The 15,911-nt window shown below is 36.2% G+C and overlaps 2 protein-coding genes and 1 pseudogene across 2 annotated transcripts; all 3 read left to right on the plus strand.

The window, feature by feature from the left end:
- The first annotated feature begins 3,874 nt into the window (after positions 1–3,874).
- On the plus strand, positions 3,875–9,279 carry LOC120200863. Its single transcript, XM_039201603.1, is given in 6 exon segments — positions 3,875–3,901; positions 4,299–4,398; positions 4,401–5,258; positions 5,261–6,925; positions 7,049–8,701; positions 8,865–9,279. Coding segments are annotated over 5 exon segments (4,263 nt in total). The 3' UTR covers positions 8,662–8,701; positions 8,865–9,279.
- Positions 9,280–12,733: 3,454 nt separating this feature from the next.
- LOC120200864 lies at positions 12,734–14,892 on the plus strand (annotated as a pseudogene).
- LOC120200865 (5-methyltetrahydropteroyltriglutamate--homocysteine methyltransferase-like) lies at positions 14,585–14,896 on the plus strand. The gene is made up of 2 exons (XM_039201605.1): positions 14,585–14,605; positions 14,663–14,896. Exons 1-2 carry the CDS (start codon positions 14,585–14,587, stop codon positions 14,894–14,896), a joined length of 255 nt encoding a protein of 84 aa, XP_039057536.1.
- Positions 14,897–15,911: the final 1,015 nt, after the last annotated feature.

Here is a 15,911-nt window from a genome sequence, read left to right on the forward strand (position 1 = left end):
ATTTGATTTTAATTTTAATATTATTTTTTAAATAAATTAAATATTAAATTTTTAATATTATATTATAGATATTAATTTTAATATTAATTTTTTAAATAAATTAAATATTAAGTTTTTAATATTATATTATAGATATTTAATTTTATATCATAAAAATTATTTTATATATTATTAAAATTTTATATTTATTTTAATTATTTTGATTTAAGTTTAAATATAATATTTTTTTGGATTTGTTATTTTTAAATTATATTTAAAAATTTTATACAAAATGTAAGTATTTAAACTACATTGCTTAATAAAAAATGATTTCATTGTTTGATAATTAAGATTTTAAAATATAAAAAATTATAAAATATGTTTTTAAAATTTTAAAATATAATCACAATTAAATAAAAAATAATCATAAAATAATTTGATAAATTAAAAAATTTTTCTAAAAATATCATATAATTATAAAAATAAATTATGAATATATATTTTAAAAAATTAAAAGTATTACATAATTGCATATTTAAAAAAAAATCATATAATTTAATGATCATTTATAAATTTTATTCTATAAAACTTATAAAACTAATAATACTTGTGATTATGTGAGACTTATAATAGAATTAATAAGGTGGTGTTTGTTTTTCTAAAAAAATTATTATTGTAGTTGTATGAATTATTTAAATTTCAGTATTGTAAAACTAAAATTATTTAAATCTCAGTATTGCAAAACTCTTTTAAGTTTAAAAAATCAGTTTATTTATATTTCAGTTTATTTTAGCAGTCTGCAGACATTAAAAAACAAACAGTCTTCTTCTTGTAGACTGCAGACTTTTGGTTCACCTCTTCTGCTGCAGATGCCTGCAGATGTGGTCCGCAGACTGCAGACCTTTTATCTCTGCAAAAACAAACACCACCTAATTATAATTATCATTTGTTTTTATGAGAGAATTTAGTTTTTATATTTTAATTTGGCACATATAATATGTCTCCATCCCATATTAGTTCCAGGCCACTTTGTTTTAAATGAAAGATGCAATTGATAAAATAATATATTTTTACATTCTTTAATATTTTTCTGTTCTATATTGTATTTTTTAATATTTTTATTCCAATTATTCTTTTTAATATATTTTCTTTTTCTTCTAAATTTACTATAGTTTTTCCTATAATATTTTTTATTAATCTTCCTATATTTTTTATTTATTTTGGTAATAGGTTTGCTTCTCTTCTTTTTATAATTTCTTCTATAGATTTTATTAATTTCTTCTTTATTGTTAATATTGTTGCAACCATATTTTTTAGGTTACCTGAAACAAATCGAAGACTGTCCCGTATTCAGAATCCACACACGTCATTTCACTTCCCTCACAGCGTTGTGACTCTATCTTGCCCCTTGTTAAGTACTTGCCCGCTCTGCCTACCCCTTGCCCAAGCTACCCTACCATGATGAACCCCAAGTATACCTTTCCTTTTGCCGTCTCTCTCTCTCTCTCTCTAAAAATCGATCAAAAACAGTTTTTTCTCTATTCTCTGTCGATTTTCTCTCTCTTTTTAATTTTTTAACCATCTTTTTTGTTCTTCCATAGATCGAAAGGCAGCTTATGAAATCGAACTTGGTGGATGGATCTGAGATTGAATTAGATTGGGTAATCGGGAGAAACGCGATCCAAGGGAATTAGGGTTTTGAATTTGAGATTGAGGAAAGTTAGGGTTTGGTTTAGGGGGATTTTCAGAACATGGTGAAAGGTAGGTTTTTGTACGGATCAAGGGTTCGAATTTTGTGAGAAAGAGGAGGAAATTGAAGATAGTGAGACAATGAGGTGGCATTGATGATACTCGAAGGGGAAAATGCAAGGCTATGCATGGACGGGAGAAGTGAGGGGAGGAAAAAGTCCCTACACGTGCAACGGCTGGTCTGAGTGGTGATGGTGTGCTTCGCTCTTCTTCTTCATTAACGTTGATTTCATTTCAAAGGTATAGCTTTTTAAAACATTTTCTTCAACTTTGATTTGATTTTATTATGTTTTCTTTTATTATATCAGTTTTTATTTCCGTTTTTTTGTCTTCGGGTGATTTGAGGAGAGATGTTTTGCTAGATTGATTTGGAGGAAATAGAGTAAGGGATTCAATTTGTCCTGTGGGGATTTTGAGATGGTGGCTTGACTGGTGGTGGAAAGCGTGGAAGGTGGAATTACTCCTGATATTCTTGGATTTTATTGCTTCGGTGTTGAATTAGCTGGGGTATTGATTAGTAAGAAGGCATTTAACTTTTTATCTTTCGGGTAGATTGTTTGTTTGAGGTGCAAGTGTAAGAACTTTTGGCTTGATTTTTTGACGTGCACAGTGTTTCAGTTCTGGGAAGCGGTGTCTTATCTTACATTATACTTTAAGTAGTGATTGAGAGGAGTCTGTTTCCTTGGCTCAATTTACATTTTTTAAAATATTTTTGTGCGCAATACCAAAATGGTTTAGTTTTCTGTAATTTATAATTGCGGACTTTGCGGAGAAGTTGGTTAGCATGCAATGGCGTGTTTCTTCTTTGTCCAATGTGAAGGGAAGAAGTGTTTGGGAGACATATATTTAGATACAGCATAGATCAATGTGTATGTGCAGAATTATGGGAGTTTGCCTACTATTAAGGAGAAGTAATCACCATCATTATTGTTCTTCGAAATTTGGGAAAAATTTCCAAAGTTAGGACAGCCCGGACATTAAACTTTCTGGAAAGGAATCAGTTTCTGGATAATCATTTTTGAGGCAGAGAAATAATCACCAGGTTTATAATTCAAAATACGGGAAATGTTGCGTATATTTTGAACAGTTTGGAGCATGAAGTAATATTTCCATTGGGAAATAGTTTCTGTTATTTATTAGTGATGGAGGATTGGCAAATATTTTAATGTAAAGATCTGATACTCGTACTAGACATAGAGACTTTTCTATTGCCTAGGAATTAGGAAGGAAGAAAGTGTATAATGTTACATGTGGTGGATTGGCATATGCAACGAGTTTGACTTCCTTAAATATTACAAGTAATAATACATATTAAAATCTTTAACTCGATTCATATACTGGCAGCATTTTTTTATTATGCTACCACTGATGGCCTTGGATGCAATAAATGCAATATTTGTTTCTTAACTTGAAGCATATAAGTCTGTTTCATATTCATGGTTTAACCTACATGAATATGAGTAAGAAGATATGAGTTTTTTTATGCCTGATGGTGTCTTGGTTAAATTATAACAAAATGTATGCAGGTAGAGTCATATCTTATCTCTAGCCTGTAATATGATAATTAGTCTATAGAAATGTATTAGCATGTTGTCAATTGAGCCATTTATGATGATAAAGTGCATCTTAAACATATCCTAGGATTTACTGAGGAATGTATGATATAACTATTGAACACACAATATGTGAGTAGAAAAATTATCCTTTGCGGTTCTAAATACAAGTATAGTAAGCTTTGAACATATCTGAATTGCTGTAAGTCCTTTTTGCTAATGGTGCAGTCTGATGACTTAGGAATTGTTTTTGTGCAATTGGTTCTAAGTTGTATTGTAATGATACTGAAGTTATGGTTTAATATCAGTTGGAGCTTTTCATCATCTGATTGTGAATTTACTGCTGAGAAAAAAATTGTTTAGAAGTTGACCTGTCATGCTCTATATGGTGTTAAATGCATCTTTTTCTATACCTATGAATCTCAGAAGGCTTTCTTATATAATAAAGGTGTGTTATTGGAATCACAACATATCTGAATGGTGGAACACTTGCCTTCCTATTTGTTATAAATTCCTCTTTTTCTCACTGATAAAATTTGCAAACATGGATACTTTACTACTTTATTGACACTACCTGTTTTCGTCCTGATATGATGGATGCAGGATTAGTGTCAGTGACTGTGCTCTCTTCAAACCACTCCAAGATTCTGCACTGCTGCTCCTCTCTTTGGAATAATTCACTGTCCAACTTCTGATAAAAAAAAAACAAGTTAAATTTGTGTGTGATTTGGTTTTATTGACCTGTTGGTAAAGCTTGGCAAAGGCATCCTCTTGAAAGCTGCGCCAAACTAAATCTTTTATTCCTTTTGTGAGGATGAGATTCCTGCGGCCTTGGTATGTTAAACTTCTATCGGGTATTTGCTCACTTGGGTGTTGTTGAGTTGATGACATTACAAACAAGTGTATATGGTGGCTAACTGATCAAGATTATATTGATATGAGTGCCAGATGCTCTTGCATGTCTTATTAAGGCCACTTTTAGTCGATATTTTCATTTTTATTTATTTATTTTATCAGGAACATCGAGAAGTAGATCAACTGTTGTATAAGACGTGTTTAGAGATGCATGCAACAGTGCAGCAGGGTGGCCGTTCTCCAAAGCCGATAAATGGTCTGACATGACATCACAGTTAAAACCCGGTTCAGATGGTGTAAAAAACAGTGCTTCCTCATTTCCCTCCCAGGGTAAGGGAAAAAAGAGGGAGCGTGGTGATCAAGGCTTTGAGCCTGTCAAAAGGGAACGAACTAGTAAAATGGATGAGGGGGATTCTGGTTATGGTAGATCAAATGTTAATTTAAAATCTGAGATTGCAAAAATTACTGAGAAGGGGGGACTAGAAGATTTCTCGGGAGTTGATAAGTTGGTTCAGCTCATGTTTTCCGAGAGAAATGAGAAGAAAATAGATTTGGTGAGCCGGTCAATGCTTGCTGGCGTGATAGCAGCTACAGACAAGTTTGACTGCCTTAGTCATTTTGTTCAGCTCAGAGGGTTGCCTATTTTTGATGAATGGCTTCAGGAGGTTCACAAAGGGAAGATTGGTGATGGTAGTGGCTCCAAGGATGATAGTTCAGTCGACGATTTTCTTTTAATCTTACTTCGAGCTCTTGATAAGCTCCCTGTAAATCTTACAGCTCTGCAAATGTGTAACATTGGCAAGTCTGTGAATCATTTGCGTAGTCATAAGAATATAGAAATACAGAAGAAAGCAAGGAGTTTAGTTGATATATGGAAAAAACGAGTTGAGGCTGAGATGGATGCTAAATCTGGTTCAATTCAGGCTGTTCCCTGGTCTGCTAGAGCTCGTCTTTCTGAAGTTTCTCACGGTGGAAGCAAGCACTCTGGATCATCTGAGGTTGCCATGAAGAGTTCAGCTACTCAACTTTCTGCCACCAAAACTGGTTCGGTTAAGCTTTCACTAGGACCCATGAAGGAAGCAACATCTCCTGCTTCTGCCAGTACAAATTTAAAAGATGGCAGGCACGAAATGCTACTGTCGTTGGCCCCTCTGACACTCACGCAACCAATAGGGATGAGAAAAGAAGCAGTTCTAGTCAGTCCCGCAACTATAGTCAGTCTTATTCTACTGATCATCGGAAGATCGGGGGAGTTTCTGGAAAGGAGGATGCAAGAAGTTCTCCAGCTGGTTCAGGAACAGTCGCTAATATCTCAGGTAGTTCTTTACGTCACAGGAAATCCGTTAATGGTTTCCCAGGACCATCAGGGGTGCAAAAGGAAGCTGGATCTAGCAAAAATTCTTCTTTGCATAGAAATCCTGCTTCAGAAAAAATATCTCAGTCGGGTTTAACATGTGAAAAGGCGGTGGAGCCTCCTATGGCTGAGGGTAATAGTCATAAGTTCATTGTTAAGATCCCAAATAGGGGTAGAAGTCCTGAACAAAGTGCCAGTGGAGGGTCTCTTGAAGATCATCCGGTCATGAATAGCAGAGCTTCTTCTCCTGTGCTTTCAGAGAAACATGAGCAATTAGATCGTAACGTGAAAGAGAAAAGTGATGGTTACCAGGCAAATTTTATCAGCGATGTGAATACTGAATCTTGGCAGAGTAATGACTTCAAAGATGTGTTGACTGGGTCTGATGAGGGAGATGGTTCACCCACTGCTGTTCCCAATGAAGAAAACTGTAAGAATGGAGAAGATGCTAGGAAAACAACTGAAGTTACGAAAACTGCTTCCTCATCATCTGGAAATGAAATTAAACCAGGGAAACTGCAAGAGGCTTCTTTTAGCTCCATAAATGCTCTAATTGATAGTGTCAAGTACTCCGAAGCAAGTGAGTGCATGCCGGTTGGGGATGATGCTGGGATGAATTTGCTTGCTAGTGTGGCTATTGAAGACTTCTCTAAGTCAACTGTGGCTTCGCCTATTGATTCTCCGCGAAACAATACTCTTTTTGAGCATTCTTCCATGGGAAATGATACGAAACTAAAACCTCCAATTGGGGATGAGGTTGTTAAAAATCGAAATCAGTTTGTTGAGGCTGTAGATGATGAGCATCTAAATCAGGGTGTTGCTGCTGGTAATCCTTGGGCAAAAGGTGCAACTGGCAAGACTGGTTCTTCTCTAGGAAAATTTCGAGAGCTGAATGAGGCTTCAAGTATGGTGTTGCCACAGATTGCGGACCAACGCCTTGAAAATGGTAAATTAAAGGAAATCATAACGGCTGCTTTAGTCAATATGCCCTCTGCACGCACTATGGAGAAAACTACTGATATAGGAGATTCCGAAGAGCATATAAAGAAAAAGTCTGGCACAGTGGACGATGATTGCAGTGTGGACGCTAAGCCAAAGGGGAGCACGTCTGTGGTAAATGAAGAGGTCATTGATCCATTTGTAAAAGTGGAGAAAGAAGTGGATGAAGGATCTTCATCTGTACCTTATATTGAAGTTGATGTTGATAACAAGAAAAATGTCACCGAAGTTTTGGAGAGAGGTTCACAAACTCATCAGAAGTCGCCAGTTGTTATTGGGCATTCCATAAAAGGAACAGATAAAGAAGCATTTTCTCCTTGTCCTACAAAAGATATGGTTTCGGAAAATGTTGATGAAGCCAAGCCCAAGAATGATATTGAGATTGATGCAACGAGTCATGCCAGTCACAGTGAGAAACAAAAACCTGAGTTGGAAAGTAATTTTCTCTGATTATTTGGCTTAATTAAGTTTGAAGTATTTATTATTTGAACTTCCGTTTTGCATTTTTTATTTTTTCTCTCACTAAACTGGTAATTAAATTGAATATTTTTTGGATCAGTTGTCACTGCCCAGAAAGGAGAGCACGTGCAGGAGAACTTGGAATGTAGTGAGGGTCATGATCCACTTCCTGGACCATCTCCTTGTAAGCTGACTGGTTTAGAAGCAGATGAAGCGGAAGAATGCACATCAATTACTACAGATACACCTACAGGTGTAGCAGCTACAGATTCAAAAGTAGAAATTGATTTAAATGAAGACTTTAATGCGGAGGAGGGGAAATCTATGGAACCAAATAACTTGAAAGCAGTAGTATCTCCTGTCCATATAATTAGCTCATTGTCTTTCTCTGTTTCTTCTGTGTCTAGCAGCCTTCCTGCTTCAGTTACTGTTGCTACTGCAGCTAAAGGGCCTTTTGTTCCACCACATGGCCTACTAAGAACTAAAGGGGCACTTGGTTGGAAGGGATCTGCATCCACAAGTGCGTTTCAGCCATCTGAACCTAGAAAAAGTTTAGATATGCCTCCGGGTACAAATAACACTTACATTCCTGATGCTACTACTGGGAAACAGAGTCGGCCTCCGTTGGATATTGATTTGAATGTACCTGATGAAAGAGTCCTTGAGGATCTTGCTCTCCGAAGATCTACTCAAGGCACATACTATGCGCCAGACCTTTCAAACAATCATGATTTAAAATGTGGATTGGTGGGTTCTGCACCCATTCACTCTGCTGGACTTGATCTTGATTTGAACAGAGTTGATGAGCCTGCCGATTTGGGTATTCATTCAAGTGGCAATAGTTGTGGAGTCCCTATGCATTCAATAAAGTCATCAGTTGGTATTCTTAATGGTGAGGCAAGTTTCCGCAGGAACTTTGATTTGAACAATGGACCTGCTGTGGATGAGGTGATTGCTGAGCCATCGCTATTTAGTCAACATAATAGGAACAGCAATGTGTTATCTCAAGCACCAGTTCCCAGCCTGCAGATAAACAACACTGAAATGGCAAATTTCTCATCATGGTTTTCTTCAGGGAATATGTACTCAGCCGATACTATTCCGTCATTTTTTCCTGATAGGGAACAACCATTTCCAATTGTTGCAACTGGTGGACCACAAAGGGTGTTGCCCCCCCATACTGGTGCCACCCCTTATAATCCTGATGTCTATAGAGGACCTGTGTTGTCATCTGCACCAGCAGTGCCCTTACCATCGACTCCCTTCCAGTATCCTGTGTTTCCCTTTGGAACAACTTTTCCTCTTCCTTCAGCCAGCTTTTCTGCCAGTTTAACAGCTTATGCTGATTCATCCTCTGGTGGGAGGTTTTGTTTCCCCACACTCCATTCCCAATTGTTGGGACCTGCTGGTGCCATTCCGTCCCATTTCCCCAGGCCGCCCTATGTTGTTAGCCTTCCTGAAGGTAGTTATAATAGTGGTGTTGAGAGTGGAAGGAAGTGGGGAAGGCAAGGTCTAGACTTAAATGCTGGGCCTGGAGGCCCAGACATGGAAGGAAGAGATGAGAGGACATCTCTTGCATCTAGGCATCTGTCTGTTGCTAGTTCACAGGCCATGGCAGAGGAGCAAGCAAGAATGTATCAGGTTGGTGGGGTTTTGAAAAGGAAGGAACCTGAGGGAGGATGGGATGGATACAATCAATCTTCATGGCAGTAAGAATTATTACATATCACTGTGTGGTGGCCCATTAAAGAATGTGCGTCATATATGTTTCTTTCTAAGCTCCTTTTGGAAAGGCCTTTATATTTTCTTCCCCCACTTTACCTACTATGCCCACTCTTGATAGTGGACAGGGAAAGAAATTATAACAGAATTATGGATTTCTTCATTTAATAATTTGGTGTTTATTTCTTTTTCAGTTCTTCAAGGATGGGCATTGGCTAATGTCCAGAGGTCTTCTAACCCGTGTTCATCTTAGTGGAGGGTGGTAAGTGAGTCATTTGATGTTGTTCATAATCTGCAACCCCACCTTTTCATCGTATCAACTGTACCGTAAAAGAATCTGTTTGGGGTATTGAAGCTTTGTTCCTTGAATCTGTTCTGGACAAAGATCACTTTCCCTTTGTAAATATCATAACTGTTGGAAATCATGCCCTTATGTTGCCCAGACATTAGAAATTGGTGCCCATAATGGGTTTTAGTGCACATCTTTCTTGACCTCTTCCCCGCCCCCCCCAACACATAAATTTTCTTATTTTCCCAATTAAAGTGGTCACCGAATTTTGATACTGAAGCCTTCTCTGATGTGGCATGACTTAGTTACTGTGGTTGATGATGTATTCAAGTCGGTTAACTGTAGTTGATGTGCTAGACAGTTTTAATCGGTGTCAAGTTTAGGTGCTATCAATGTTATCAGGAGTGCAGTGAAGTTTAATAATAACCAAACAATACTATGGGCAAGTATATGCCATCCGTTCTTTTTCAGTGTGAATATTTTGCTGTTGGTATGTTGAACAGACTATGTCTGGATTCTGGAGCTTGTGATCAGCCAGTAACATGTTCACATCAAATTTCCATTTGTCTATTCTTTTCAAGACAATAGCAGTGTTCTGTTCAGGTCAGGTCAGGTCTATGATTGTGCTTAGGATTTTGTAAGTGCTTGTGCGTAAGTTTGTTTGACCCCTAGAAGTAAGGCTAAGGCTGGCATTCAATTCGGTTGAATCGAGAAAAAGTTACTCTAATTTCTAAGATTCGTGTCTATTTCTAGACAGTAGTGTCTTATGGAGCATAATTTTGATTCACCAATGATTAGCCAGAAATTGTGCTTGCATTTTGTTTAATGCATGCATGGTATTTATATTAATAATCAGAATTGCGCGCAAATAAAAAGATGTGCCTGAACATTAAGGTGTACAATAGAAGCCCCGATCATGTACTTGAGATCAGGACTAATGGGAAAATGAAATTATTTTTTTCATTCCCGGGAGAATCGAAAATGATTTTTTAGTCTAGAAAAAAAGGAAATTAAAAGAGTGCATGACCTTATAAATATGAATTTCTATTCTCATTTTTTACATTTGTTTTCTTTTTCATTATTTCACTCCTTTCCATTCATCCTTCCACTTTTGCACCGACTCTTTCTGACGATAACTTACAGGAGACATCAATCTTTGTATAGTGTGAATTTCTACAATATTTAGACAGTTATTCTTCCCTGAAAGGGGCAAAAGAGATACAGATTGCTTAAGCTTTAATGAATTAGGGGCCTGGATGATGCAGCAGTTCAAATATAGCAAAAGCTCTCTCCATGATGAATGGAAAGACTCCGTTGTTGGATTACAAAATGACTAGACATTACACGGAACTCCAACTCAACAACAAAAGACTTCAAAGCACATTTTGTTTACTTTCCATGCACTGTAACAAGGAACTACACAAATCCACTCATCTTTTTACTCTATACAACTATATATATGAATATGTATATTCTTTTACTATAATTGAACCGTAAGATTAGAAATGTAAACCACAGTGCGACTTCGAGGGCGAAGTAACTCTTAGTAGTCTACTAAAAGCTAACTCACTTGTTCCTGTTGGACAGAAAGGATCTCTAGGCGAAGACACTTCCGAAAAACGGTGTCGGAGTATATGCTTTTGATTTCAGAGGCAATCTGTTTCATTTTGGAAGCACAAAGTTTTTTCCGCAGAAGACGTTTCTGCAAATGGAATGAAAGAACGATCATTGCTGGGAACTTTTAGGCTCTGGATTAAAGAAATACAACAGCTTTCAATAGAACATAAGAAATTACTCCCATCCCTAATCAAACTGAATTTAGAAGCATCAAATTACACAACTCGGGAATTCTTAGTGCCAAATGTCAAACAGAAGCAAAGCACGCAATGCAACTAGCAGGTTGAAAACTTTTGTTCTATTTGATTTAATAGAACATAAGAAAGTACTCCCATCCCTAACCAAACTGAATTTGGAAGCATCATATTACACAACTCAGGCATTCTTAGTGCCAAATGTCGATAACATGGAGATCAAATGTATCATATCATATCTAAAGTACCCAAGATCGAGACAATAACAAGTGCTGTAGAATTCATATGCACAGGAAATCACTACCATCAGGGTAATATCTAAAAATTAGTACCTCAACAGTTGCCTTTAGGCAAAGTGGATTTAAAAATTTCTCAACGTACAACAGAATGTCATGCAAGAAACTTTCACATGTTAGGCAATCAGATGGTAAGGTAATATAACAAGTGCCCGGAAATTTAAGAAAAGAAAATACTGACATTATACATCCTCGACTTGGCTTTTTCTTCTTTTCCAGTTTCTCCTTCTCCTTCTGTTTCTGTGCTGGCTTGATGACAACCTTGATTGCAGCATCAAAAACTGCTTTCACATTCTGCAGATGTGAGGAAATCATAACTGAATAGAGATATATACTAAACAAAAGATGTCGTGTTTTGATATAACCTCATAAAGACAAACAGTATATCAATCAATGAAGAAGTTTGAAATAGGATCTTTATTATTAATTAAATGACATGATGCATATCAATAGAAGGTCTAACGAGTTATCAAAGAGTTCATTTCTATGAACCAGGCCACTAAGAGCTCCTCCGAGGTGTCCTCTAGAGACCCAAGTCCACCAATGCCATTAATAGGGAGCAGGTGCCAAGTTTTTGTCATACCTGCTGTGTTTTTGAGCTGCACTCAATGTAATAAGCAGCACCAATCTGTTTGCGGAGCTCTTCATCCTATTTTGATAGTATATGTTATATAAACTATATATGTAAGTAACCTATAGTTTATAAACAATTACTCATATTAGTGTACTATATAGTTTATACTTTATAACCTATAGTATATAATTTATAAACTATAGTTTATATTAATATACTATATAGTTTATATTAATGTTAATTATCTTAACTATAATTTATATTAATATAGTATATAGTTTATAAACTATACTATATAATTTATAACATATAGTTTATATTAATATTAATTTTATAGACTATATTTTATATTAATATTAATTACAAATTATAAACTAATGTTATATTAATATAAGTTAATATTAATATTAATTATATTATATAATTATTTTAATATTAATTATATTATATAATTATTTTAATATTAATTATAAATAATTTATTAATATAAATTTGATAAGAATGAAATTAAAAACACGCGCCAAAAGTATCTAGTTTCTCCCGCCTCTTCCCGACCATACCCTACCTCATTTATTTTCGCTCTCTCTTCTTCCCCGCTCAGCCTTTTCTCTCCCTTTCCTTCTTTCATTGTTGTTTCCAGCCAAAAGCATCCAAAATCTCTCACTTTTCTCTCATTTTCCCTCTTTCATTGTTGTTTCCGTTTGCCAAACGGCGATGCACCATCCACAGTCACACATTTCTTTGTACTGAGATCTACTGTTAAGTGTTGAGCATTTCAACTTTCACTTATGATTTTATTCCTAGGTTTTCACTAATATGATTGGGACTTATCATTTATTACTTGAGTTTTGTAAAAAGAATAACTCACAAAAATTGGACTCTTTGATTGAAATCTATTGAATACTGACGAGTGTGAGCATGTATGAGGCGTTTTTCTGTCTATCCAACTTCGGTTTTAGGATTCATTAAAGAATTTTTTTCTTCTTTTGATGAGATCTATTTGTTAGTGTTAGTGTTTGATCTGTTTTCTTGGCTTATCTTTCTATTTTGTCAGTTTATGAAAGCAACTTAATTAGATCCAATCGTTTTCATCATGGAACTTATAGATCCATAGTAAATTCATTAGTTTCTTTCTATAGATCTGAGTGAATGAAGCTTTAGATCTCTTTACACCTTGAAGGAGCTCGAGGCTGTTGCTGGCAAAGGTATACTATTTTATGTTGCGTTTTTATGACGAGTTTATCATTTTGTTAGTTATTATATCTAATGTCTATGAATTACTCTGATTTACAGACAACCTTGTGGTATCAACCTCCTGCTCACTTCTCCACACCGCTGTTGATCTAGTAAATGAGACTAAGCTGGATGATGAAATCAAATCCTGGCTTGCATTTGCTGCCCAGAAAGTTGTTGAAGTCAATGCACTCGCTAAGTCATTGGCTGGTCAGAAGGACGAGGTATCCCCTTTATGTTGCCACTTGTTTTTTCTAGTCTTCTAAGAACTAAGATCGCATCTCTATGTGTGAATGATGTCATGATGCTATATTCATATCCAGATGACACAATGTCACTTACTAGTTATTTCATCTATTTTTTAGGACTTCTTCTCTGCCAACGCTGTTGCTCAAGCTTCAAGAAAGTCCTCCCCAAGAGTGACCGATGAGGCTGTTCAAAAGGCTGTAAGTTTTTGATAAACTAAAATTTCGATTTTATTCCACGTTAGTGCTCACTGCTCAGTAATGGCTGTTCATTGTGAGAATATTTCTTTGCTTATCATGTTATACCGTGCTTGGCTGCTTGCTTTCCCAGGCTGCTGCTTTGAAGGGTTCTGACCACCGACGATGCCCAGCAGAAAAAGCTTAACCTGCCAATCCTCCCCACCACAACCATTGGCTCCTTCCCTCAAACCTTGGAACTGAGGAGAGTTCGTCGTGAATTCAAGGCCAAAAAGTGAGTTATCTGGAAATTTGTCACACTATCTTTATTGTAAAATGTCAATTGGACCTGTCTTCTGACTAGTGCTCTCTTCTTTCAGGATCTCCGAGGATGATTACGTTAAAGCCATCAAGGAGGAAATTAAGAAGGTTGTCGACCTTCAGGAAGATCTTGACATTGATGTCTTGGTTCATGGAGAACCTGAGGTGAGTATACCTTTTTGTTTTGTTCTCTTGCAGTGAAGGAGATACACCTATGCCTAGTTCTTAGCAACATATAATCAACTATTTCTTATAACTGTGCAGAGAAACGATATGGTTGAGTACTTTGGTGAGCAGTTGTCCGGTTTGCTTTCACTGTTAACGGATGGGTGCAATCTTATGGGTCTCGATGTGTGAAGCCACCGATCATCTATGGTGATGTTAGCCGCCCCAACCCAATGACTGTGTTCTGGTCATCTACTGCCCAAGGCATGACTGCTCGGCCAATGAAGGGAATGCTTACTGGCCCTGTTACCATTCTCAACTGGTCCTTTGTCAGAAATGATTAGCCACGGTATGCACATTAAAACCGGAAAATATGATCAGAAATTTAGCTTTTCCGCCAGCAATTTTTGTTTTGCCATTTGCATTATCTTTTAACATTCTACGGTTTGAGTATTATCCAGATTTGAGACTTGCTACCAGATAGCCTTGGCCATCAAGGACGAAGTGGAGGATCTCGAGAAGGCTGGTATCAATGTTATCCAAATTGACGAGGCTGCTTTGAGAGAGGGTTTGCCACTTAGGAAGTCCGAGCATGCGTTCTACTTGAAATGGGATGTCCACTCCTTCAGGATCACCAACTGCGGTGTCCAGGACACTACTCAGGTTTGAATATTATATCACTCTTAAGTCTCAAGAAAGCACTCGTATCCATGAACTCTCTAATCGGTATCGTATTTGTCTAACAAATCCACACTCAAATGTGCTACTCCAACTTCAATGACATTATCCATTCAATTATCGACATGGATGCCGATGTCATTACCGTCAAGAACTCGCGTTCAGATGAGAAGCTCCTCTCAGTATTCCGTGAATGAGTGAAGTACGGTGCTGGAATTGGTACCGGTGTGTATGACATCCACTCTCCTAGAATACCATCAACTGAAGAGATTGCCGACCGAATTAACAAGATGCTTGCCGTGCTCGAGACCAACATCTTGTGGGTTAACCCCGACTGCGGTCTCAAGACTCGCAAGTATGCTGAGGTGAAACCGGCCCTAAGCAACATGGTTGCTGCTGCCAAGCTGCTCCTCACCCAACTTGCTAGTGCCAAGTGAGAGATCTGGCTTATCTGAGGAGAGAAAAAATGAAAGAGATTATGTTTTATCATTTGAATAACTCTTTCTTGAGCCCAATTGATTTCCTTTTTTTATATTTGCTCTAAATATTTTGGGTAATATGTAAACTGTGTCAATTTCAGAATTTCATTCGTACATTTGTGGATATTAATAATAAATACTTTAAAGAAAAAATGGAAAATCACAGTATTTATTTCCAATTAACAAAACACCATATACGAGGAGTCCTATTAACTAGTTTTAAAAAAATGGTTATTAATTTATGAATATTTTAACTCAATTTATATAATTTAATAAAATCATTTTCAATAAGACAATATTTAAATTTAATTTAGTGATTATAAATAAAATTTATAATATAAGAATTATAAATAATATAAAGAATTAGAATTAATATAAAAATCAAATTTATAATATAAATTATAATTAATATAAAAATTAAATTTCAAAAAGTAATCATATTAATTTAATTTTCATAAGTTTATTATAAATTTAAAATAATATAATTATATTAATTGTAACTTATTATTATAAGTAAGGATAATATTATATCACTTTAATATGTCAGATCATTTACAGGTTGAGTCAATTACAGGTCAGGTTCATAACAGGTCAGGTTGAAAACAGGTCGGACAATACCAGTTATTTACCAGGTCAATCTCGGGTTCGGGTTCATATCAGTCGGATGCAGTTCGGGTTCGGGTATCATATTATCGGTTCAATTCGGGTTCAGGTCGTTCTCAGTCGGGTGCAGGTCGGGTTCAGATCCACAATTTCCAAGTCAAACTCGGATTCAGGTCAATACCAGTTCCGACTCGAATCGGTTTCGAATCACCACATCGCAGGTCAAAAACAATTTTGACTCGAATCGATTTCAGTCAGTTTTACAGGTTGGCTTTTTACACCGTTAGGTGTGTCCCTAAGACGAAGAGGGGAAGCAATTTCGACCCAAGTCGTTAAGCTTAAAGTTAAAGGTAATCCTTTATCATTATTT

The sequence above is a fragment of the Hibiscus syriacus genome, unplaced genomic scaffold (genome assembly GCF_006381635.1).
Source record: "Hibiscus syriacus cultivar Baekdansim isolate YM2019G1 unplaced genomic scaffold, ASM638163v2 tig00006613_pilon, whole genome shotgun sequence".
NCBI lineage: Eukaryota > Viridiplantae > Streptophyta > Magnoliopsida > Malvales > Malvaceae > Hibiscus > Hibiscus syriacus.